This window comes from Ictalurus furcatus, chromosome 19 (assembly GCF_023375685.1).
Source record: "Ictalurus furcatus strain D&B chromosome 19, Billie_1.0, whole genome shotgun sequence".
Taxonomy (NCBI): Eukaryota; Metazoa; Chordata; class Actinopteri; order Siluriformes; family Ictaluridae; genus Ictalurus; species Ictalurus furcatus.
In genome coordinates, this window is record NC_071273.1 from 9,430,302 (window position 1) to 9,457,983 (window position 27,682).

The window sequence follows — 27,682 nt, forward strand, 5'->3', positions numbered from 1 at the left end:
CCTTTTAACCAACTTAATGCTGTTGAAAAATTTCTATTTAAGTGTTGATTTGATTGAACAGGGTTTGCAGTAATCAGGCCTGGTTACGTCTAGTCCAGCTGAACCCCATTATGAATGCAGTTTCATAGATTTAGGGAATTAGTAACTACGAGGGCAAATACATTTTCACACAAGCCCAGTTGATATTGGATAACTTTTTTTGCTTCAATAAATATCATTTAAAAATTATATTGTGTGTTTACTCAGGTGGCCTTTGTTTTTTCTTAGATTTTGTTTTAATTTCTGTATTAATTTAGTATGACAATATACACAAAAACAGAAGAAATCAGGATGGGGGCAAATTCATTTCACAGTACTGTATTAGTGCAAGTATGTGGAATGGTTTGGGCAACCTACATCAGCTGACTTCTTTTAGTATGATATAGATAATGCCACTATAGTACCGTACTCCCTTTACTGATTTTCTTCATTAAATGAGATTGTCTTCCATATGCGTAGAGATTCTGTAATGTGTGTGTGTGTGTGTGTGTGTGTGTGTGTGTGTGTGTGTGTGTGTGTGTGATATAAAGAGAGAGAGAGAGAGTTTCAGGGATTCTTAAGGCGAGCCATTCCTGGGTTAATAAAGGAGAAATTCTTGAACATAGTCTGGTCCACGCTGTTGATTAGGGTCCTATCAGCACAGGACAGCCGAGGCTTCTCATTAATGAACTCCTTATCAAAGTTACTGCAATCACTTGGTGATTTCTACAAACAAGAGCAGAAAGAGAGCAGATTTAATGGGTATCATTTGAATGGAGACAGATATAACAAATGCATTCAAATCTGTGCTATCTATTGCTTTTCATTGCTCTATTCTGATCCAAAAACCAGACAGAGTAAACAGTTTACATATGGGTGTTTAATCTTGGCCACAGAGTGACAGTGTGGCTGCACCTTCCAGAAAAATATAGGCAACACCTGTTTCTACTTAATTGACTAGAATAACTACTGTTCAGATTTAATTAATGGAAGTCACTATTTCACTGGCAGTGATGTTTGGGTGGTGGACTAATTTACCCTCCCAAAAACCCAATAATGTTAATAGCAATCTAACATAATAGTTTTAGACACATATTGTTTATTTCAAAATAACTAACATAAAAATATTTTATACTGCATAATATAAAAAGAGATAACCCAGGTCAATGGGACATCCAACCCCAACTTAGCTTAGTGTTTTAAGCTTACCACAGTGGGTCTGAATGGTGGCTCCACCTGCCGCTTTTCCAGCGCACTCCAGTCAGTGTCTCTGAAGAAAAGATGTTGTCGAATATTCCCCTTCACACCTAGTCTCCGCTCCGGCTCCCGCACAAAGAGCTATAACCAAACCCATACAAAATGATCAGAGAGTCATGTCATCCATTTCCTCCACTCATGACACACAAGGCCTCATTAACCTTTCACACATTGGCTTATCTGTTTTAAAATGTTGATGTACAATCAAGTAAGAAGGCAGTATTCCTGATGATCATTTGTGCACATGTCTCTAACAACATTTTGTACACATCCTCATAATGGAGGCGCTCAGGAGCTTGTTCATAAAGTTACAGTGCATAGAATTTTTGTTGGTTACAAAAAAAAAAAAAATTATTGAGTCAGGGAAGAAATACATACTTTATAATATAAAATACCTGAGCTACTGCGAGTCACCCTGACAATCCTGTCATACTGAATGAGTTAAAGAATCCAATATTATACTATAACAAGAAAATGGATTGAAGCATTATGCGCTTTAGGTTTTTTTGTTCTGTAATTTGGTCAATGATAGTCAGACAGTTTATGATTAGGGCATTTGCATCATTAACCAATGGTTAAGCTGTTTTAGCCAGCTAGTTAGTTTGTATAATAATATCATTCAAAATATAATTGAAAACCTGCTTTTCACATACAATTCCACTGTTTATATGAATATATATTTTTTTAATTGAGTAAAATACTTATACTAAAACACCTTAATGAGAATGTCTCGTGCATCTCTGGTCAGCCAGCGTGGGTAACAAGGGTCATCTGTGCGGATGGACTGGAACAGTTCCTCCTCATCATGCCCATGGAACGGTGACTGACCGATCAGCATCTCATACAGAAGGACTCCAAATGACCACCAGTCCACTGAGGTGCCATATTTCTGCCCAAGCAAAATCTAAAGCAGGACAGAGTAAACAGTTTATATCTAGGATGTTTAATGTTATCCGATGCTGCACATTATCATTTATCATTTTTCTCATCATTATTATCCAGACATATTGTGGCCACACCTGTTTGAACTTAAATGTCTATTGGGTATAACTCTTGTTTAGCTGGACTTAAAAACCAGCAGCCCCACTGGCCTTTTGCAGATAAGACTGAATACATGATACCATAATGAATTTTTTTTATTTCTAATTAAATTTTCATCAGATTTATTATAAAACACACTATATGGCCAAAAGCATATGGACACCTGACCAATCACATCCATAAGTTCTTCTCCACCAACCTTGACAAACCAAGTCTTTGTGGAGCTTGATTGGTGTAAGGCAACTTAGTTCCACTGAAAGGAAATCTTAATGGTAGAGCAACAAAGACATTCTAGACAATTCTGTGCTTCCAACTTTGTGGCTTTGTCCAAACAGTTTGTGGAAGGCCCACATATGACTGTGATGGTCAGGTGGCCATTAGTGTATGTGCTCATGTTCTAATCTAAAGCATTAACAATATGAACACTACTGATAGCAAGCGATGAGTGTTTCACCTCAGGGGCAATGTAATCTGGAGTTCCACAGAAGGTGGATGTTCGAGCTTCTCCCAGCATGTTCTCCTTACACATGCCAAAGTCAGCAATCTTAATGTGACCATCGATATCTAGCAGAATATTATCCAACTTCAGATCCCTGCAGAAGAATAACACCATGCCAATTCCTTGTACACAGGTCAAACTCATTTAGTTATACAGTACGACCATGTTTATTGTGATTACCTGTACACAATGCCTTTTAAATGTAGAAACTGCAGACCACAGATGATCTCGGCAGCGTAGAACCTATCACAGTGGTGAGACAAAATAAAGAAGAGATGAAAAATAGTTAGGGGTGAATTTCTTTTCCCAGGTGTCTCTGGGTGTATATATTGTAGAATCATTATGAGTGTCTCACGTGGAGCGCGGGAGATCAAATCTGTGGCAAGCCTGGATGTGGAACATTAAATCTCCTCCATTTAGATACTCCATCACGAAGAACAGATTCTCCTATATTGAAAATCCCCAAACAGAAATATATAAACACACACAGAAATATCTAGATTTTATGCATAAAAACATGTATTTGTGCTGTATGTCTCCATGTGCAGGTTTTACCTTGGTCTGAAAGGTGCAGTAGAGGTGTGTGAGGAAGGGATGTTCCCAGGCAAGAGACAGAACTCTCCTCTCGACCATAGTGCACTCCACATCATCGTCCATCAGAACCACATCTTTCTTTAGAGCCTTCACTGCAAAGAACTTCCCTGTGGTTTTCAGCTCAGCAAGAAACACCTATAAAAACATGCACACAGACACACACAGGAAATCTATATTCAAATGTAGATGCAATGAACATCAAAGAAACATAAGAAAGAATTTAAAGTGTTAAGTGTGTAATAAAATTGTTGTGTCCATATACCTACCTTGCCAAAGCTGCCCTTTCCCAGCATCTTGTGCAGGGTAAAGTCATCCAGGGTGAATTTGTGGTGCTCTTTATGTGGGACAGCATACAGTGGCTCTGAATCTTCACTGAGATTACGAGTGAGACTGTCGCCCTCTAACGGTGAATCCCAGGCTACACCCTGCTGCTCTGAAAATGGCACAAAAATAGAGATTCAGAGTACTCATGATACACTACACCACAAAATAAATGGCACAAAATGTATCACAGTCTGAGTTTTTTTTTTTTTACTGTTATTTTTTGTGAGGCTCATTTTTCTATATATATATATAAAAACAACATCAACAACAACAAGACCATGGTACTGTATATTTACTTTACAGGATGTCCCAAATGTCTCCACAGAGGGGAAATAATTGACACTTTTTTTTTTTTTTAGCAAAATGTCTTCCAAAATTGTTCATACTTAGTTTATATATATATATAATTGGAAAAGTGCAAATGGAAAAGAAAAGCAACATTTAGAATCTCTTTCATTTTTTTCATTTTGTATTTTAGAGTTCTATAATATTTTAGACAGGAAGCTTTTTGTCTAGCATGTATTGCCAAGGCCTTTTTGTGCACAGAGTGTGTTCAAGCCAACACACAAGGGCAGGATCTGAATGAATTTCGTATTAGGGCTGTCAATCAGAAAGGTAAGATTTACAAAGATTTCTGGATGAAAGCAATATTAATAATTTCATTTAACATTAAAACACTAACTGGCTAAAGACTGAAGCATGAGTACATAATTAAAATAACAATATTTTACTAGGCAGAATTATTTGAAAATCTCAACATTCAATGAACTCTCACACGTTTTACTTTTGGTGTTTTGTAGTCATCCGTGATTTCAGAAAAAGGGAGATCATATATGTTGATATGATTATATGATGGTGGTTATCCATCCATCCATCCATTTCCCATACTGCTTATCCTACACAGGGTCGTGGGGAGCCTGGAGTCTATCTCAGAGAACTCGGGACACCCTGGACGAGGTGCCTACCCATCACAGGGCACAATAACACACACATTCACACACTACAGACAATTTGGAAATGCCAATTAGCCTAAAACACATGTCTTTGGACTGGTGGAGGAAACCTGAGTACCCGGAAGAAGCCCCCGAAGCACAAGGAAAACATGAAAACTCTGCACATGCAGGGTGGAGGTGGGATTCGATCCCCCAACCCCTGAGGTGCAAGACCAACATGCTAGGTAGTTAACCTGTAAACCTAAAAGTTTCACTAAACCATATTTTTTTTCTTAGAATAGAAGAAAAGTCCAGGAGTATGGAAGCACTGGGGATTCAGATTAGTGACAAGCTGTTATGCAGTATTATTAGGTTACTACACAATATAAAAAAATATGAGGTATTATATTATATATTACATCCTTTTTTTAATAGAGGAGCTAAGACTGCTGAAAGACCTTAGAAGAGCGGTGGGGTAGCATTGAGAAAACAAAGATCTCCTAAAAAGAAATTCCCAGGAGATGTGTACGGTAATTCAGTGTGAGTAGTAGAACATATGGAAGCTGGACATACTGATGAAAAAGAAATCACTTTTGTTTGTTGCTCAAGCTCAGGAATTAGATGACAGTTTTTTTTTCTTCTTTTGGTGTGAACATCTAGATCTTAGTATTGAACCTCCTGGATCACATTTAATCTATTTGGCTTTTTTCTGCAATCAGTAACCTATGTCTTCCTTCTTGAATTCCTTCATAATATTCGTCTTCATAATCAATGTCAACTGCCTCATCTACTTCAAAGTAGAGTTGCACTACATTGCATTATGTAAAACAGACATAAGTTATGGTATTCTCAAGAGGAATTAATGTTGTGTAATGGTATGCGTCTGTAACTTTAACTTTAACTGATTGTACCACTGGCGATAAGTTTCCTGCCGCGTGTGTGTGTGTGTGTGTGTGTGTGTGTGTGCGTGTGTTACCTTTGCGTGGTAGTGGCGGTGCTGGAGTAGGGGTTAAAGCCTGTGTTGGTATGGATGACACATAGCCCGAGGGCTCTCTGGCCACTCCAGCCTGTCCTACACCTACCGGTCCCTCACGTCCGATTATATCATTATCTCTGGAGCTCCGGGCCTGTGACATGCACACACACACACACACAATGCCAGATGTTTTACACTTTGGATCTGTCTATTAGGTTATATTTATATCTTCTTGTGCTTACTCATTTATATTCTAGATGCATTTTTGAGGCTGTGTAAAATATTGTACTGTTTCACTGATAATTAACATAATGTTCAACCTGCTGAGTGCTCTCAATCATAGCCAGAGCCTCGGCCATGAGCTTCTGGTTGACACCACAGAGGTTTGCTACTTTCTTTTGACACTTGTGATGGACATTCATGCCACATTCTGCACAGAAAATATACACACAATCACAGAAAATAAGATTTTTTTTTTACATGGCTCATAAACTCATTTCTTTTTCTCTGATTTCTCCTTTTCTTTGTTTTTTACTTTCAATTAAAAATGTTCTTTCAGTTTGTATGCAATGTCTCTTTGTCCCTTTGTTTTTTGTTAGCTTTTTCTTCTCACAAGCTCTTAGATGGACTTTAACTGTCCAAAAAAAGTAACTTTATATAGTGCAAACATATTCCTTTTTGTCCTCCGAAGAGGAGCGTCTGTGGAATGATAGACCTACATTACTCAAATTTAACTTCAAGTGACAGAATGCTACAATTAAACTTTTTTTGACACATTTGCAATCAATATGAGAAGATTTTCCTCATTTGCACAATGTACATAAAATTCTGCTGATAAATACAACTGATCTTTTAGTTGAAATTAAGCTTTACTTTATTAAACTATACTGTTCATGAATATAAAGAGATGTCTATTGTTAAACAGTGAAAACAACAAACGAGTTAATGTGGGAAAATAGCTTACTTGGTTTTGGTGTCCCCTTACTTCAGTCTGACCCTAAGTGGTCACATGACTTCTGACATTGTATTGAAAGGTCATGTGATCTCTCACCTTCACATTTGAGGCCCTGACGTGCCAATCCCCAAAGCAGCGTGCCACAATGCTCACAGAAGGTCGGGCTCTTATAGTTATACACCTTAAACCGGTGAGGCATATCAATCTTAAAACGCTCTTTATGGATCTGAAGTAGAGACACATAGATTTATTACACATGTTTACATTATTATATTATTATAATACACTATTATTAGAAATTACACATGTAGAGAAAAGTTAGAGTTGGCAATCAAACATGCATGTACATTTTTTGTACATTATATTATCCACATATAACTAACTATACTGTACATACATGTTACATATTGTGTACTTATTACACAGCATTGTTGAATTTCTAAATTGGATAGTGTTGATTAATGTTCAATTACAGCATGGCTCTGAGAGTAGTTCCAGCTATAGTTTAAATGGTTTATGCTAACATGCTTTTTCTAATATATTATCATTCCATAGTAAAAACGCATTCACAGGGATTTGTATGGCAGATGCGCTGCATAATCAAAGACTAATAAAAATGATTAAAAAAAAACATGCTATTTAACCAGCAAAATGTATGACCATTGATATGAAGCAGCTATTTGTTAAGACACATTTATTGAACATTTCGGTAAGGAGTCTCAGGGTTCAGCGCTTTATGAAGGTCAACACGCTTTCTAACACGTCTTCATTTTTTTTGTCTTATTAAGCTCAAGTAAGAGAAAGAAAAAAAGAAATACTGCTTAGGGAACAACTGTGTACGTCTGTAAAGTACGTGATAAAAAGATCTAACTCATCTCACGGATGTTCCATAACATTAAGTCCAACAGTAAATGGTTCAAGTGCAGGACTTGTCATTCATAAATAAATGATAAATTGTAATCATTAGCAAATTGCTGTGGTGTAAGAGGATTAAAACACTCCTATAACTGCTGTTATAGGAAAATAATCCAGTTCACATCAATACACATCACCCCAGTGTGGATTATTTTCCTGTAACAATACACCCCTTCATGTTTTATTCCTTACATAGTTTCTAGCTGGGAACACACACTTTTTCTTCCTCTAAAAAACGATCTTGGTTGCAAACACATGATACTACAACAAGAAGAGCTTTTGACTATGACTTCATGAGTAAAGGATGTGAAACAAAATGAATCAACAGAGCACAGAGTGTGTTTTGCTGTCCATGTAACAATAAGACAGCTCTGGATGTGTCTGAAATAAGCAGAACTGAATGCATGTATGAATTACCATTGTTTCTTTGCTGTTAATGGCTGAGCCTGTACATTTGGCAATCACTTTGTCAATGCACTTCTTATGGATGGCAGCATTGCATTCTAAATGACATAGAAATAAAAGGAGAGACAGAAAGAGAATTAGAGTATTGAATATATTTATTATATACCATTAAGGGGCTGTAAAAATTATGTATACTCACGTCGGCACTGATATCCCTGCTTATTCAGACCCCTGCGAGAGAGAGAGAGAGAGAGAGAGAGAGAGAGAGAGAGAGAGAGAGAGAGAGAGAGAGCAGGTTATTACTGCTAATAAAGATACTTCTGCTCACAACCTTCATTCATATTGGAGCATCAAACTTCCCTTCAGTACGTTCTCAATAAATGCAGATCATCAGATTATTATAAACACATGTTTCTATTGTTTACAATCAAATAAATCTTATTAACTGAGTGAAATTAACCCAATGTGTGCAAAGATCTTCCACATGCTGGGTTTAAAGGGAGAATTTAATGGATTTAAAGGGGTGCGAGTTTTTGCTTTAAGCAATTTTTAACATTTTACTTTTTTCTTCAGTACTTTATTTTTCTTCACCTTGCATTTCACGCAACTTGTCCAGCGAAAGTAAAACAACAACAACAACAACAACAACACATGAGAGATGACCCATATAAATGCTAAAAATAGCTGCCATTAGATTTTGCTGAAGCAGCGAAAACAATTGGGTTTATAAAGTCAAGATTAGCCCCCAGGAATGACTCTTTCATTTCTGTTGTGTATTTGAGAGGTGAATATAACCATACATACCAAATACACACCAAAATGTTCTAGGAAATAACACAGAGAGCCTTTATTATGTCAAAGTGTTCAGCAGCTAGTGACGCAGATACAGTATGTTTGAATACAGGGGTGGTGTGACAGTAGGAGTTGCTGCTCTATGTGTTTCTCTTTAACCCCAAGCTTACTCTGTTCTGATTGAGATGTATTCACACATGTTATTTAATTTTGCTGAGTTATTAGGAGTCTTTACTCCAAAAAGGTATTTCTAATGATGATTTAGAAACGGTGGCTTAGTGGTTAGCACGTTCGCCTCACACCTCCAGGGTCGGGGGTTCGAGTCCCACCGTGGCCCTGTGTGTGCGGAGTTTGCATGTTCTCCCTGTGCTGCGGGGGTTTCCTCCGGGTACTCCGGTTTCCAAAGACATGCATGGTAGGCTGATTGGCATGTCCAAAGTGTCCGTAGTGTATGAATGGGTGTGTGAGTGTGTATGTGATTGTGCCCTGCGGTGGATTGGCACCCTGTCCAGGGTTTACCCTGCCTCGTGCCCGATGTTCCCTGGCATAGGCTCCAGGTTTCCATCCTTCCCTGAAGGAAGGATAAGCGGTATAGAAGATGGATGGATGGATGGATGATATGGTGAAGCTTTGTGTAAGCTTTCTGTTTCTACAGCATACCAAGACATCCTGCACAATTGGGCGCATCCTATACAACTTTGTGGCAACAGTTTGGGGTCGTACCAGACAAACTCCTTGCAGACCGAGCAGAAGGTGGGTTGGGGGAAAAAAGTAGCAGTGAACTCATGACACTTCACCAGGTGGACTTTGGCCTGTTTGATAGCACCACGTCGTTGATGCAGCGCAAACGTTCCCTCTCTCTCTTGCTCTGGCTCTCCATCACCATTTCCCTCACCATGACCTGCATCTAAATACAAAACCACACACATGCAGTGAAAGTATGTGCTTTTAGAATATAAATACAAATAGATAGAGGTGATAAGACTTAATGCCTTTTCAGTTCGTGGAAATTCTATTCTGTTACCATTGCAGGTAAATAATTATGCGTCCCCAGAAAAGGGTGTATTTTTGCAGTTAACAATGTCTGCAGCTTTCCAAACCATGTACAATCTCATTTGGCCTTTTGACTGGTTTTGGTGTCAGGTTGACGGTACTGCCCTCAGCATTTAAAATGGCTTTTTGATGAATGACTGTGCTCTGTAGAGAATTTATTTCACTTGAGCAGGTATTGAGTAGCTATTGTTTTATCCATGGAATATCTCTTTTTATTTTATTTTAAATGTATTATTTCTAAGTGCAAAGCCACGTGCAATGTCATTTTTAAAATCTGGGAATTTAAAAATGTTCATACTTTTAATACCAATTTTAATTATGTCATCTGATTTGAATTAGGAGATTAGCATGAAGTATTCTGAATTAGTTGCTTTTTATGTACTGTAATGAAATACATACTGCACTTTTTCACAGTATTGTGGCCCACTGTCTGTGTATACTGGCAAGTGAGTGTATGTGTGTATATAATTGTGTATGCAAGACAGACTCACCTTTTTTTTCCAAGAAATAACGCGCTTCCATCAACAGACGACCCTGTGGCTTTAGCTCCACCTTTATTAACACAGGAACAGTGTGTTTCAAAGACGAAGCAATCATGTACACATAAATTATTGTATTATGTTTACAATGACTTGAAATATCATTATGAATGTAAATATGCATTTCAGGTTTCATGAGAATCCATCAGTCCATTTATGAGATACAGTTAAGTCGACCACTGACCATATTATACATATATACAAAATTGTGTACAGTTTTAGAAACATTTTTTTTTTTTAAATATTATGCAAATTATACACAATAAGCACAATAAGCAGCATGAAAAGTTCTTTGGGATTATTTTCTCCTTTCCATGATTATGTGGTGAAAGATACAGTATCCTCCACTAATATTGGCACCCTTGGTAAATATGAGCAAAGAAGGCTGTGAAAAATTATCTTTATTGTTTAACCTTTTGGTCTTTTGGTAAAAAAAAATACTCTGCTCTCATGGATATCAAACAATTGGTAAAAAAAAAAAAAATTGTTAAATATATGTGTGGCACAATATTTGGCACCTTTTAAGTCAGTACTTTGTGCTACCTCCCTTTGCCAAGATAACAGCTCTGAGTCTTCTCCTATAATGTCTGATGAGGTTGGAGGATACACGACAAGGGATCTGAGACCATTCCTCCATACAGAATCTCTCCAGATCCTTCAAATTTCGAGTCCACACTGGTGGACTCTTCTCTTCAGTTCACCCCACAGGCTTTGGATGGGTTTCAAGTCAGGGGACTGGAATGGCCATGGCAGGACCTTGATTTTGTGGTCAGTAAACCATTTTTGTGTTGATTTTGATGTATGTTTTGGATCATATGTTTTGTCCTGCTGGAAGATCCAACCACGGCCCATTTTAAGCTTTCTGTCAGAGACAGTCAGGTTTTCATTTAATATCTGTTGATATATGATAGAGTACATGATGCCATGTATCTTAACAAAATGTCCAGGTCCTCTGGCAGAAAAACAGCCCCAAAACATTAAAGACCCACCACCATATTTATCCATGGGCATGAGGTACTTTTCCATATGGCTACCTCTCTGTGGGCACCAAACCCACCTTCTAGTGTTTATTGCCAAAAAGCTCTATTTTGGTTTCATCTGACCATAGAACCCGATCCTATTTGAAGTTCCAGTAGTGTCTGACAAACTGAAGACGCTTGAGTTTGTTTTTGGATGAGAGTAGAGGCTTTTTTCTTGAAACGCTTCCAAACAACTTGTGGTGATGTAGATGACAAAAGCCAGCTATGTCCAATTGATAAACTGAAATTAAATTGTTCTGAGGAAAATGTTCTCTGTCAATCATCAGGATGACAAATTTGAACGTTTGATAGCTTTTCAGTCCTCTTAAGTGTGCAAGTACATGCAAAGGCAAACACACACACACACACACACACACACACACACACACACACACACTTACCCAGATCTCAAGCTTGCCATTCTCTTTTTTGCATCGGGAAGCGAGTGTGTCCAGCTGCACCGTAGCCTCTGTCTTCAACTCAGCTGTTTTGTCTTTCACCACTACATGCATCACTCTCCCTCTGTGAACATGGGCATCGAACGTGCTGCTCCATGGAGGGTACATAGTGGGACGCTTCTGTTTATACACCTGACCCTTTTCTAAAGGAAACACACACACACAGCAAATCAGCACGGCTCTGCCAAAGAGACTTGATTATAATAATACTTTGTATTACAGTTCAGTTATCATTTGAAAGCCAGTCTTTGGCTTTGCAAGAAGGAAACAATGCATTATATTAATGTATATAATGGGTATGTCTAGCATTTAATCAGATGTACAGCTTACAGGAAATTCTTAGAACTAATGATCACAATTATACCGAGCCTTATAAAACTGCAAAATATTACACACCCCAGAATATGAAAACAGTTTAGTGAATACTGATCAGAATCAGAATCTCACACTCAGAAATGAAGAGTAAACCACAGAATGTTAAACGATAAATCTCATCAAAATGTGGTAAAGTAATATATTTAGCAGTCACTTAGTTCAAAATGTCCACATCTCTGAACCTACATAACACACATGACTAAGCTGTTGCAACTACTAAACAATAGTTTCCAGATCTCTAAGTATTCCTTGTGAGGCGGACGAATACTTAAGAGCACTTTCCACAACTTTAGGTGAAACAGTTACACACCACTTTAGTTTGGTATCAATTTTCACTTTGCACTTACCATGCACTGACAGGAAATACATGTAAAACATACAGAGTAATAAATGTGGAAGTGCGGTTTAGTGTGGGTGTGAATTGACACAGAGGTGCATGGGTACAAGCTAACAGAGTAAATACATATATGCCCAAAACATATTTATGTGATCCTTTTCTCTGTCTTCCTCTCACTCTTCTTTCTCCATATGCAGTGAGCTGAGCATGTGTGTGTGTGTGTGTGTGTGTGTGTGTGTGTGTGTGTGTGTGTGTGTGTGTGGCCATGAAAAGCAAAAGCCAAATAGAAAGCAGTGAGCGAGCTGGAAAGCTGCGATGTGATTTGGTTTGAAAACGTTTACCATGACAAGGCCATGAGCACAAAGAGAAAAGCTTACTGTCGCCTCTGAAAGTATTGGAACAGCAAGACCAATTCTATTGTTTTTGCGATACACTGAAGACATTTGGGTTTGAGATCAAAAGAAGACAATAAATCAGAGTTTCAGCTTTCATTTCCTGATATTTACTGCTAGATGTGTTAAACAACTTAAAATATGGCACCTTTTGTATCAGACCACACAAGGTGAGCAAGTCTCTTCTTCAGGAGCTGAAATGAGTGATTTTCATTTTGTGGTGTGGCCTCAGTGTTTCTACACTTGAGGTTTTTTTTGAACGGTGGATTGTGATAGCTTCACCCCTGGCCTGTGGAGGTTGTTGGTGATGTCACTAACTGTTTTGGGGTGTTTCCTAACAGCTCTCACAATGTTTCTGTCATCGACTGCTGTTGTTTTCCTTGGCTGAACTGTTCCATGTCTGGTTGTTAGTACACCAGCTCTTTTTCCACAACATTTCAAATTGTTGTACTGGCTATGCCCAATGCTTGTTCAATACCTTTCTCAGCTTCAAAATGGCTTGCTTTTGTCACATCTCTACATGTTATTATTATTATTTTTTTTAAACAACAAATGCACCCTTCACAGGTAAAACCTAAGGCTCAAACCAAGAGTAGAGGTATTCAGTGGTATTAATTCTCTAAACAGTCAATTTCACAGGGTACACCTGAGCAGAAAGAAACAAATATCTTAACACCTATATTATTTTTATATATTTATTTATTCATGCCTTCATTTATTTTGATATTTATTTATTCCAGCATATATTTATTTCTGTATTTATTTATTTATACATTTATTTCTTTGTACTTTTTCATGTGCAACATGCAAATGAGGAGGCGGTCCTTGTGCAGCTCCAGCGCATCATTGGTTGAGAGCTCACGTATAAGCGTCAGGTCTCACTAAGCGATCGAGATCTGAGTTTTCGAAGAAAATGGCGGCAAGTAGCAATGCACTGTCCAAATTGCTACGGGATGTGGCAGTTAAACTGGACAGTTGTAAGTTATTTTCACAGATTCGCATTACGTTGAATTATTTTGTAGCGCCCATGATTTTCCAGAAACAGTGTTCTGAAGAGTTCCTCCGTTTCCCCTTCAGCGTGCATACGCGAAATCATGACGTTTTCTCCTGTTGCTGCATTAGTATGAGCTTTATCACCGTGTGTGTTTGTTTATAATGTTATTACCTACTTTCCATCAGCATAAGGTATATTTCACATTGTTTATTTGCAATTAAATGCAGGATTTAAAGTATAGAAAGTATTGTTTTCAGAGGTTTTATTGCTAAATCGGTAGTCAGATGTACCTGCTAGCTTACGCCCTGTTTTCAGAGTTTCTGTGTGACAGCTAACACGTCTAGTTTAATTAAACAATGTCACCGGCATCACTGTAGTGCATTATAAATCCTCAGAAGGTAATATACAGGGGGAACCACTTTTCACTTTACTTATGTTTTGTTTTAAAGTTAGTTGAATTTACCACATATATTAGCAAAATTGTGGTATATGTATAATTTAGTTAAATTCTTGATTTGCCAATAAAAATATTTTGTTTTTACATTTAAAGCTTATTTGTAACTGTAATTAGTCTGTGTGGCAGCTGTCGCGCGTCAGCTGAGGACAGAGAGGAAGTCCAGGTAAACCTGTTCCCCCTGTGTTCTCAATGGAAGGGACTGATCTATAAACAAAACTTGTTACACATAATGATGGCACTTAAATACATCACCAGCATCACTGTGGTGCTCTATAAATCCTCACACTGTAATATACAGGGGGGAATAACTTTACTCTGGCCTCCAGGTAAATCTGTTCCCCCTGTGTTCTCAGTGTAAGGACTGATCTATAGATGAACTACTTTTATAGATGCACTTCTCAGGAGTAAGTCGTAGTGTGTAACTGAGATGTGCAGCCTAAAATAATAACACAGACTACTTATTGTGCAGTACAATACAATTTATTTGTATTTGCAACAAAACTCCAAGGTTGTGTGACAAAATAACAACATCAACAACAACAACAACAACAATAACAATAATAATAATAAACTTAAATATAAATGACCATCCGAACATTAGAATGCCCCTGAAGAACTAGGCATTTACAGTTCTAATTGTGACATATTAGATAAATAAACTTGACGCAATTCAGCAATAAAACCTCTGAAAACAATACATTCTATACTTTAAATCCTGAATTTAATTGCAAATTATCTAACAAACAATGTGAAATATACATTATGCTGATGGAAAGTAGGTAATAACACTATAAACGAACACACGCTGTGATAAAGCTCATACTAACGCAGCGACAGTACAAAACATCATGATTTCGTGTATGCACACTGAAGGGGAAACGGGGGAACTGAACTCTCCAGAACATTGTTTCTGGAAAATCGTGGTCGCTTCAAAATAATTCAACGTAATGCAAATCTGTGAAAATAACTTACAACTGTCCAGTTTAACTGCCACATCCCGTAGCAATTTGGACAGTGCATTGCTACTTGCCCCCGTTTTCTTTGAAAGCTCTCGATCTCGATCGCTTAGTTAGACCTGACGCTTATACGTGAGCTCTCAACCAATGATGTGCTGGAGCTGCACAAGGACCACCTCCTCATTTGCATGTTGCACACGGAAAAGTACAAAGAAATAAATGTATAAATAAATAAATATGGAAACAAATACATGCGGGAATAAATAAATAAAAGTTAAAAAGGATAAAAAATAAATTTAAAAGTAAATACAGAAAATAATAAATGAAGAAAAAAATTATTACAAATATAAATTTAAGATTAAATTTAATTAAAAATGAATTATGTTCATTTTATCAAGTCATTTATTCCTTAATTTATTTTCCTATTATTATATTTATCTATCTATCTATCTATCTATCTATCTATCTATATATATATATATATATATATATATATATATATATATATATATATATATATATATATATATATATATATGTAATTTCTCCATACTAAACATCATATGACAGCTACTGTATGTACTGTATGTATTGGTGAGTATGAAGCCTAACCCATGCTTTCACAGAGGGATGTGAAGCCAACTTCTGCATCTTTTCAAACAGCTGCTCATGCTGACACATTTTGAGGAAAAGGGCTATCTACCCTCTTAAACAAACATGAGCTCACAGACACCCACGAGTGGTTAGTGTCGCAGTTATTGACAGGGGAGAGAGTAATCACTGCTAAAATTCAATATCCTTGGAAAAGGAGTATATAATGTTAAGTAGAAAACAGAAAACCAACAAGATGCCTTGGTTGGCGCCACTGTTGTGGATTACAGAACTGAAAATGTTTTATCTGCTCTTGTGGGTTTTATATACTATGAAACAGAAACTAACTGAACACAGGTCAGGTCAGTCGGTAATAAGGGCAAACCCTTAACATGTGCTGCAAAAAACAAGTATGAATCCTGCCATTCATTTACTTTGATTCTCATTATTATACTTTTCTATTATTAAGCTTTTTTAAATTAGGTTTCATGGCAGAGACAGATACAGTAGACTGCAAAAATATTGTTGGTTAGGTTTCGCTCTTTCATTCAATTAAAAAAAATATATATATATTTACCTGTCTGTGTGTATGTGTGTACTTATTACTTATTATCGAAAATGCATGCATGCAATGTGCATGTGTGCTGTATATACTGTACAGGCAGTGACAAATTAAAGGAAATAAAACTAAATAAATGTGTCTTGGTAAGGTGCTGGGCCACCATTAGTTGCCAAGACAGCTTCAATGCACCTTGACATAAATTCTATAACTGTACTGGATGGATGAACACCATTCTTTCCAAAGATATACCCTCAACTGGTGTTTAGGTGATGGATTTTGAGTCTAGCAAAATCCCACATAAATGTTCAGTTGGGTTGACATCTGGTGCCTGTGTAAACTCTAGAGACTGTTGAGCATGAAACTCCCAAGAGAGCAGTTTATAAAATACTCAAAACAGCCTGTCTGACACTGACAACAATGCTGTGGTCAAAGTCACTTAGATCACATTTTATCCCTTGTTTCGATGTTTGATATGAAAACTGGATAAGTGCATATAATAGATGATCAGATGTTCTGATCAGATGTTCCTATTAAAGTGGCTGGTGAGTATATTATTATAATACCCATCAAACCACTCAGTGATCCCTCGTGCCCTGTGGATGCCACTGGTTTTTATTTAATTTGTCACCAGGAAGTATACACAGGGTTCCTTACGGAACTCAGCATATACTTCCTTGTTTTATGTTCAAAACTCAAACAAACACACTGTGTAAACTCTAAAATGTACACTACTAATACCAGTAATGCTCTGCATATACCTAAATCTAACCCTTACCTTAACCTCAGTAACCAAAAGAAAATATTTTCAAATGAAATCTCTAAAAACAGTATTTTTTGTGAAGACCCGGTCATTTTTGGCTAGGGCTACATATGTGTACACTCATGCACAAACACAAACACACACAGTCATACCTGTCTCCACAGCCTCCTTCATGTAGACAGCACAATAAGGGCTGAGCACCTCTTCATGGTAAGCGAGTCCCGGGTCCATCTCAAAGCTGGAGAAGCCAATCCTCAGGAACGGAGACATGATCTCACACACTCAGCTTCTCTGTATAGTGTTCAATTTCAGAAACGGTGTATTATGTCAAATTCTCTCAGCAGGGCTGACCACAGCAGTGCCCTTCAGATAATCTTGACAATGCCAGTGAAGTCCATTCCTGGATTTATGTAACACAGAAAGATTCCAGTAGAAGATTGAGGGTTTTTTTTTAAAATAACATCTTAATATAGTAGCACCCACAAGTGTGTGTGTGTGGGAGCATTTGTGCACGTGTGTATTTCTGAGCTCAGAGAACTGGCTTGGCACGGCGACCCCTTCAAGAGTTACTCTTCTGCTGGACTGGGAGTGTGTGTGTGTGTGTGTGTGTGTGTGTGTGTGTGTAAAGCTTTAGGAAATGTCAGCTTCTGATCCGCCTCTGTGCCCTTCTGTGTGGGGCAGAGTTAGAGAAAGGGATGGTGGGAGCACAGAAGATTCCAAGATCTTGATCAGCCTTTCTTTATTTGCAGAGAAGCCTGAAAAATGGGAAAATAGATTCAGTGCTACGGTGCATTTCACAATTTTTTAATTTTTTTATTTGTTTTATTTATTTATTTATTTATTTATTTATTTATTTATTTATTTTTACCAATGTGGCTCATTGCACAAAATAGCATTTTAACTTAATTGATATCAGATGTTAGTTGTAAAAAAAAAAAAAAAGTTAAAAAGTGTGTTACTGGGCATACATTTAAATTTCATATGCTCAAAAATTGATTTGCCTCAGTTTTACATAAAATGTTCGGTTACACTGTATGTGGATAAACTGTTATGAAGCAGCTAATCAATTGAATCATATAATGCATCAATAGAGTCTACATATATCTGAAATTATGATAGGAATATCTACATACTATATGATCTACTAGCCAAAACAAAGTGAAAGCAAAAGAGACCAGATAAAATGATGGTCTATAGATCATCTACTACACTTTAACTACCAGGAACTGGACTTTCAAAATAAAATGAAAATAAAAAGGCACAAGTTGAAAGTCTATAAAATGTGTATAGATCTACTAAACATAAAAAATCAATTGTTAACATATTATTTAGCAATACAGGGCATCCCAAAAGTCTCCATTCAGAGAGGAAATTAACATTTTTTTAGCAAAATTTTTCATACTTACAGTATGGCACTTAAAAATTTGTGAACCATTTCATATTTTCTATATATCTGCATAAATATGACCTAAAATGTCATCAGATTGTCACACAAGTCCTAAAAGTAGACAATTATGAAGTCTACAATTATACCAGCGATTTCTAAAGGAAAATGTCAGGACATCTGTCTTTGAACTGAATTTCAAGAGAAAGTGGGTCACGCAGCAAGAAAACGACCCTAAACACACAAGTCATTCTACCAAAGATAACCAAAAGAACGGTTAAAGAAGAATAAAGTTAATGTTTTGGAATGGCCAAGTCAAAGTCCTGACCTTAATCCAATAGAAATGTTGTGGAAGGACCTGAAGCAAGCAGTTCATGTGAGGAAACTCACCAACATCCCAGAGTTGAAGCTGTTCTGTACTGAGGAATGGACTAAAATTCCTCCAAGCTGGTGTGCAGGACTGATCAACAGTTACCAGAAATGTTTAGCTACAGTTATTGCTGCACAAGGGGGTCACAACAAATACTGAAAGCAAAGGTTCACATACTCACAGATATGTAATATTGGATCATTTTCCTCAATAAATAAATGACCAAGTATAATATTTTGTCTCATTTATTTAATTGGGTTCTCTTTATCTACTTTTACGACATATGTGAAAATCTGATGATGTTTTAGGCCATATTTATGCAGAGAGTCAAAGTCCTGACCTTAATCCAGTAGAAATATTATGAAAGGACCTGAAGCAAGCAGTTCATGTGACGAAACCCACCAACATCCCAGAGTTGAAGCTCAATAAATAAATGACCAAGTATAATATTTTTTTTCTCATTTGTGAAATTAGGTTCTCTTTATCTACTTTTAGGACTCGTGTGAAAATTTATGCAGAAATACAGAAAATTCTGAAAGGTTAACAAACTTTCAAGCACCACTGTAGTTTTGTAAGTAAAGTTACATTTTGCTAAAAAGTGTTAATTACCCCTATGTATGGAGACTTTTGAGACATCGTGCATTTCATAAGCTGGTTGATGACTGTCGCCTTACAGGTTGTTGATGGCGAACAGATGGTTTGTTCACAGTTTGTACATTGTCTACATGTGCACAGATGGACTGAACAAAATAAGTGTTGCCAATTGTTCTTGAGTAACAGGTACATATGTTTTTATTAAACTGTCCATGTAATGTACACCTTACAGTATCTGAATGAAATAGGAGCTTCAAATATTACAGTCCACTTTATACAGTGCTGTGGAAAAAAACACAGTATAACCCCCCCCCCCTTTTTTTCATAACTGTTTGTCACAACCTGGAATTTGAATCACTCTGACTAGGAACTTTGACTATAATCCGATTGAAAATGAATGACTTATTCAATAATATTTGAATAAGACATTCATTGTGTCAGTAAAGATAAATGACAACAGATGCATATTGATAGAGGATCAGCAAACAGTGCCTTCAATCACAGCCACTGACTTTATAATGGAGTGAACTAAACTCTTACGTATCTTTTTGGCTTTGAGATGGTCTTGTATCCATACGTCCCATTTTTAAAAGCTCCTATTACTTCATTTTGGATGGTGACTATATATCACTGATAGGCCGCACAAAGAGACAGCTATTTATGCTTGTGAAATAACATAAAACGTCATACAAAAAAGTCTTACACATGAGTTGGCAAATTAAGTGACTTGGCAAGATAATATGTTGCATGAGAACAAGGCTAGTCTTACAATTGCACGTTTTTACATTTTAGTAAATTGTTCAAAGCATTGTTTTTTTTGTTGTTGTTTTTTTTTTTTTGACCTGACAGTGCAATTTTCTTTTTAATAGAACAACTTGAGAAACGTGTATAAATACTATATTTGAAGTATGATACAATATCCTTATCTCACTTATTACTAATTTAGGGGCTCCAAACACAAGACTACATAAAATACAGTTTTATGACAATTTTGCAAAGTTATTGTTCACATAAAACCAATAGACCAGTAGGTTTCATGACATAGTACACACTAACGATTGACACAGATTGATACAATGTATAATTTTCAGCTGGAAACATAAAAAGTGAACTCTTGTTAGTTAAAAGTAGCTCTTATTAGTGGGCTCACTGGTGTAAATCCTATGGTGTTATATTGTAGGTTTCTATCCCTTCATTATACAAGGCATTAAAGAATTTAAAGCAGCACTGCTAATCTGCTTAAAGCCTTAGTGTTGTTTATTTTAAATAGAGCAGCAGGAACAGGAACCGTTCCAGACAGAGAGTGAGATGAAGCTTTACAAAGTTCTTCTTCACAAAGACGTACTTTTGATACACAAAAGGGCAATTCTAGACCAACAAACATTTTAGTATGACCACATGCACTGTCCACTGAGAACAAACCGTGCTCATTTCTCAAACACACACACAAAAAACAAACAAGCAGACAAAGACAGATTTATAAAAATCTATGAACGCTCATTCAGGTGACAAGCTTAGAAAGAGACAGACAGTTTGAGAGGAACAAATGAAAAGAACCAATACAATATAGAAGTTACATAAACTTGTTGATTAATGATCTATGCAAAATGTAAAGAGCTTACCTATAAAGGCCATAAGAAAAATGTTTAAAACTCCGCATGGATCATTAGAGTGAATAAGAACACAGGTTAGAAAGTCAAGAGAGAGATACCTATTAATAGACGGGTAACACTACACTACCACCAGACCATCTAACGCAACTGCACAGCTGTGTATGGATGACTACATGTTATTGTCTGTGCACCAACCAAAACACACCCAACAGTGGAAATGTCTGACTTACTTTTAACACCAGAGTGGGCATGATCTAGTTAACCTCTTATCTAGTGATCTAAGTCACCAAAGTGAAGCCCTTTTAACTTTCCATTCCACATAGCAGAGAATTTGTGTATTTGGAACAAAGCACCACGTTATTTTTCAAATAAAAAGCAATAATTTGGAGGTATAGATTATCTTTGTTGCAAATACAGTCAATTAGCCAAGACACATTTAGTGTCCAGAGTTAACTTCTTTAGATTTGGACAAGTAAACTTAAATAAACATAACAGGCATCAATTTATCGTCATATACATACAGGTATGGAAAAAGTACAGATAAGATACTTAAGTGAATGTATCGATAATGCGTCAAAGGTTTACTCAAAGAAAAGTAGAAGTATGCAGCCAAAATGTTCTCAAGTGAAAGAATACTCTGCTATTTTTAAATGTTAACAAGTACTAAAAAGTAAAAAGTAAATGTTTTGTAAAAGTGAATTTTATTATTTCATGTGAAAAGGTAACTTCTATTGCTTATCTAAAACTGCTAAAAGCAGCTGGGCTGTTTTGCCTGAAAACATCATTTAATCTCGGTAAGTTTCTTGGTCATATGCATTAAATTAGTTAGAATTAACATATCATGTAAATGACCAATATTTACCATTAGCTAGAATTTGACTTGCTCCTAGACTAGCCTGATGCTAATCTAGCCTAGCCTGGCATTAGTAAAGAAAACAGGCTAACGTAGTTACATTTAACCAGTTAATGTTAACAAATTAGCCAAATTTACCTCATCGTGCTTTTTCATTAGATGACTTCTAGAGAGGCAAAGGTTGATACAGTTAATAAATTTGACTGGATGCTTTAAACTGAAATTAAAATAAAATGCAAGGGACGTATAGCATACAGTCACTGGCAGGATGAGAAGAAGAAGCCATTAAAAGTTGTAATGAGTTTGCGATTTCTTGGAAAAATGTAATTTAGGGAAAAAGTATTCTGTTTCAGTAACACTTAAGTAAAGCATAAATACCCCCAAATACTACTTAAGTAGAGTAAAATAGCAAAGTACTATTAATCGAGTCTTTTCCACCCCTGTGCACACAGCAGGAGTAGTAGTAATGTAGCGAAAAAGCTGCACTGAACCATCCATCAGCGAACGGCAGTGTTAGTTCAGCGTTTAGAACTCCAGACTACTTATGGGGAGGCTGTGAGTTCAAATCTCAGTGTTGCCACTGTTGGGTCCTTGAGGAAGACCCTTAACACTCATCTGCTCATCTCAACAGTAAGTCGCTTGGGATAAATAGTATCTGCAAAAAAAAAAATGTAATATGCCCAAGACAGGCCAGGTCCAGAGACTGGGCAGGCAGTTCCTACAACCAACAGGACTGACTTGTTCATCTCCCAATACAGTACCTCTCATACAGCTCCACGGTGAAAGCAGGGTCAGTGAAAATCACACACTACATTAGGCATACTGTCCCGTCTCTTACTAGGCTCCCTGCTGTAAGTAGTTGGAGGATGTGAAGAGCAGAAATCAAACACATACGCGTCGTATCTGCTGTGTGGGAGTGTTGGAGGAGCACAGTGTACAGGCACTAGCACCCACACACGAGCATGCGCATACATACACATTCACACATACCTGTGGGTGGACTACTTTGTGACTTCTACAACTTCTGACTTCTCAGCTTATTTTACATTTAGATGGTTTGGCTTTTAAAAACATTTTTTTTCACACTGCGAGACCATACAAGCCTTGATGTCTGCCACTTCCTGTCTTTATGTAATAATTCAAAATACACACTTCCTGTGCCAGAGAGGCGCTCAGATGGAGCGAAGCTAAGTTATGGTGGGGGGGGGAAGGGGGGGGGGCTAGAGAGAGCATATAGAAGCCCTAATGTCATGGCTCTGTAATTAGACCTTTTCTGCCCTTCTCAGTGCTATATTCAATATTTCATCAAGTGCTTTTAGGTGAGTGAAGTCCAGCTCTAATCCTCCAGTTCAAATGCTCCAGTAGGGATCAAACATCAGTAACCCCTTTCAACAACAAACACTCATACACACACACACACACACACACACACCCATACACACACACACACAGTATACCCTGGCTTGCCAGTCTGTTAGTTACTGGACTGGAAAAACTAGTGGGCAGGCTAATGTAGTTATAGTTATTTTAGGTCATTTGCTCTGGGGTGTGATAGTTAAAAAAAGTTCGATTTTCCAAGAATAAATGTTAGAGAAATTTCAATGTAACTAAAGAAAGTAATATGTTCTAACAAAGTAGGGAGGTTTTTACTTTCATGTGGGCACGAGCGAGCACTCAGATATGAAGCTCCTGGGACAAACAAAGACCATGTTGCGTGATGTATTTATTGCATTTACTTATGACATGCTGAAAGTGTTGACATTACTATCTGTTTTTTTTTCTCTGTATTATTATTATTATTATTATTATTTTTCAGTTAAAAAAATGGCTATTTAGGCCACGAATTGGAATTGGAATTGGAAATAAACAAGGTTTTAAAATTTTGAAATATTTAAAATAAAGAAAGTTAATATGTTCAATATCTTGAATATTTAATATTCAAGATTCTGCATTATTTCTAGGTCCCTATTTAAATGTAAGCAAATGTGTGATATTGACCGTGCTAACCGTTTTGTACAAAAGGTCAGATTTTCCTCATGTCTAATCTCTTCTATTGAAGCGTGTGTTCAGATGTTCAGACCTAAAAGAGGTCATAAGGTTTTACACAAACTTGTGGAGTCCACACCAGCTCGAGTACACACTGTCATTAAAGCAAAAATAGCACGTACCAAATACTGGCTCTGAAATTCATGTACATTTTTCAAAGATTCTACTTTTCACTCTTTATTGTCGGTAATATCATTTGTAATAAACACTTGTATATTAAATTAGAAAAGAATGCAAAATAAAAGCATTTTCACTAGTGCTCTCAGATTTTTGGACCCCACTGTACATATAAAGTGACAAGTATTCGAAACAGCAGCTTCAGAAGAAGACTGTATTACATGCAGCACATGCAAAGTACACAAAATTTGAACAGGAGTAGCATCAAGACAGAATAACTGCACTGATTCATGTGACTGTGTGGGTAGATGTAAAGGAGAAATGTGTTTTTTTTGCTACATTTTAAAAGTTGCACATTGTGAGAGCTGTGATGGAGTCAGCAGCTAGTGCCAGCTACGCTATAAATGCCCCCACTTTAAAGCAACATCAAGCCAAAACCTGACTTTTTAGATCAGCACTTGATAACATGGCAAATGTATGATCATCATATAACTCAGTATGCTATAATCACAAGATGTTTGGACGTCTAATGTGTAGATGTGAGGCATGGTTAGCTTACTCTTACAAAAGATTGCATCAGCAGTTCTCCTACAAGGTAATGGCTTTTATTCAACTAGCAGTAAAATATAGGTAAAGGCGCAAATTTAGAGATAAGCCATTTGACCATGGAGATAAGAAGCTCTACCATGTGTTTTTCTAAAAACATGAACCAAGAATAAAGAGTTTCAGGCCTGCTATGGAAGAGCATGCACTATTTCAAAATTTGAGTGCTAGGAGAAAAAACTGTGGATGGAAACTGCATTTGACCTGCTTTGATGAACAATTTGATGAGCGAATTGTTCCATGTTCAACAGTCAACTTTTTTTTTTGCACGTCACACATTGTCACTTTTGTGTCCCTTTTGGTTTATTTTAATGGCCAAGGCCTAGTTCTTTCAACGACTTGAGATGGAAAAAATAGATAGACAGTTCGGTAACAAATGTTACTTTTAAATGACTATAAGGGTAATGTGTTCAACTTTTATTTACATCAAGTTGTAAAGTTATTGGAAGTTAGAGGATAGTTATACCAGATGAACACATAGAAACACAAGGCCTTATTTATAAAACACAATCAGTTTTGATCTTTGTATGTATATATATATATATATATATATATATATATATATATATATATATACATATATACGTATGGATTTGTTCTTACCTTAAAAGTGTAGTGCCAATGGAGAATTGTAAATCCTGATATTGACGTGAAAATGTTCTTATAAGTACACAAGCTGAAAAATGTGTACAAAGGTTCTTTTTTTGTTAAAAATTAGAATTAAATTCTGATTGATTAATTAATAGATAGATAGATTAAGAGACAGACAGACAGACAGACAGATAGATAGATAGATAGATAGATAGATAGATAGATAGATATGTGCACACATACATACATGGACAAATATTTATATTTATATAAATATTTAATCAACTTTTTTACTACAAAGCATCCAACATGTGTTATTATTTCAAAAGCTGTTATCAGTAAGTTAACTAGGATGTAACTTCGTTAGAAGAGCATGTAAAGAACATGTTGTATTGCTGCTTGGCCATTTTAACAAATAAAAATACCATATTACTAATAATACACAGTCCCATATAACTAATATGTCACCTGTCATTTATATTTAATGTGCATCCCACTATATAAAAATATTTGGGGCGTTCTCTTGGTGGAGACAGCGAGCTTATTCATATCCACATAACTTCAAGATGATCTGAGATGAATATTTATAATTTTTTTTTGTTGTTGTTTTTTTTGGAGAGTGTGGACGTTTTAGAAATCATTTTTAGGAAACACACTTTAAGTCATACATCCAGGACTCAGGGCTGAGTCTGTACGATTGTAAGCTTTGGGGAAATAAAGTGTGAACTGTCTAACTGTTAGAGAACTAGGGGTTCCAAAAATAAAGGTACTATACTAGACAAAAGATGCCAAAAAAACAAAACAAAAACAATCAAACAAAAAAGCTTTTTGAGGAATTCTTTCTTTTAAGAATGCAGATGATTGGGTCTAAGCTCTGACCCCACATGTCACCCAGATAATTCTTTACAATTACTCATGATGACAATGATGCGGTGGAGGTAAAAAGGACAGTAACACAGCACAAGTTGAATCAGTGTGTCTATTTTGTGTATCCATGCATGTTCTTCTCTGTGTATATATTCCAGAAATACAACTTTCATAAGGACAAAAAAAGCCCTCGTGATAAAATAAAGAACCGGTTAAAGCAAGTAATGGTTCAGAATGAACTACATGTGGAAAATCTGGACTTCTTTAGCTCTTAAGTACTCTGCTCTGGATTGTATGGATCTTTGTGCTTTTGGTAGAGCATGCTTATAGCATTAAATTACTGAACCTGAACACCTCCCAACTAAGCTGAAAACCATTCCCCACATACCAAAGAATTAAAGCGAAACATTTCCATATAAAGAATGTTTACATGCTATTCTCAGTGCAGACCTTTCAGAGCTTCGGAGTAAAGAAACTATTTTTTTTGGTGTAGTGAAGTATATGTGGTTTCCTGCAGTTTCCTGTAAGTGATGCTGGAGAAAAGCTGTTACATATCGCCTGCACTCAGTTGCCAGCTTATTACATAGACTGACACAACCAGTAAACTGTCAACCTCATGTATATTTTTAGCTTTCCAGCAACATTGGATTCTAACTCAAATTGCCTACACAAAATGCTTACAATATACGTTCAGCCCTAATTTTAATATATCATCTGTTAAGCTATTTGTAGAAAATCTAATGTGTGCTTTCAGCACTGCAGATGAAAAGCCAAAGAAACGGCAAACCACCACTTACCAACAGGAATGCTCTCCAAAAAGCTCCCAATATTTTGGAAAGCAGGTGGTCTTGTGTTGCGCTGTGTGAGGCTGAGTTAGTTTGTGAAGGCTGAGTGTACTTCCACGTGTGCAGAGCCAGAGGTGGAGCCAATAGTACACTTCCTCCAGTCAAGCAAAAACATAAAAAATGCTGAATATCACTCGGCTGAAAGTATTCACATCAATATTAAATTCTTAGTACTTTTTGCAGTATAACTATCAAAAATAAGTGCAAATGACAAACAACAAAGGACATATAAGCACAGACTAATACAAAATTAGGCCTTTTTTCTGTATAAATCAGAAATATTTATACAGTTAAATAATTTTTTTAACCTTGAAGTTTAGTTAAATAGTTGCTTAAAGAGTTGCTTGTATATCCCTTATAGACGACTATACTTTAATAAACTAGTTGTTACACCATGTATATATTCAGCGTGTTCACACAAACATGAGAAATGACCACATGAAAAATGACCTTGAATTTGAAGTGGCTAAATCACAGTGACAGCATTCCAAGAAGGATTACAGTTGTTTTGAAGGCAAAGGGTGGCCTTACTTATTATTAGGTCGTAGATATTAATATATTGTTACAGCTTTATTTCGTCCACCCCATGTTCACAATG

The 27,682-nt window shown here is 36.6% G+C and overlaps 1 protein-coding gene across 3 annotated transcripts; it reads right to left on the minus strand.

Moving 5' to 3' along the window:
- Window positions 1-200: 200 nt before the first annotated feature.
- prkcq (protein kinase C, theta) lies at window positions 201-27,200 on the minus strand. 3 transcript variants are annotated; one of them, XM_053650420.1, is made up of 18 exons: window positions 27,037-27,200; window positions 17,354-17,956; window positions 11,721-11,920; window positions 10,253-10,313; window positions 9,432-9,615; window positions 8,116-8,147; window positions 7,929-8,014; window positions 6,693-6,822; window positions 5,962-6,071; window positions 5,642-5,792; window positions 3,676-3,842; window positions 3,371-3,544; window positions 3,171-3,262; window positions 2,996-3,058; window positions 2,771-2,909; window positions 1,991-2,179; window positions 1,228-1,356; window positions 201-744 (listed from the first exon to the last, which is right to left on the minus strand). In XM_053650420.1, the coding sequence occupies exons 2-18, from the start codon at window positions 17,469-17,471 to the stop codon at window positions 586-588; spliced, it is 2,184 nt and encodes a 727-aa protein (XP_053506395.1). In that variant the 5' UTR covers window positions 17,472-17,956; window positions 27,037-27,200; the 3' UTR covers window positions 201-585. The 3 variants fall into 3 exon arrangements, with proteins under 3 accessions (XP_053506395.1, XP_053506397.1, XP_053506396.1); XM_053650422.1 differs by lacking the exon at window positions 27,037-27,200 and adding an exon at window positions 21,172-21,556; XM_053650421.1 differs by lacking the exon at window positions 27,037-27,200 and having other exon boundaries at window positions 17,354-19,199.
- Window positions 27,201-27,682: the final 482 nt, after the last annotated feature.

Bases quoted from the DNA above. Each gene is read 5' to 3' on its own strand.
- prkcq (XM_053650420.1), bottom strand. From the start codon at position 17,471: ATGTCTCCGTTCCTGAGGATTGGCTTCTCCAGCTTTGAGATGGACCCG. The intron at 6,823-7,928 runs GTAATTCATACA...TCTCTACTTCAG, and splicing joins TTAACAGCAAAGAAACAATG to ATCCATAAAGAGCGTTTTAA. The intron at 3,059-3,170 runs GTGAGACACTCA...CCACTGTGATAG, and splicing joins TTTGATCTCCCGCGCTCCAC to GTTCTACGCTGCCGAGATCA.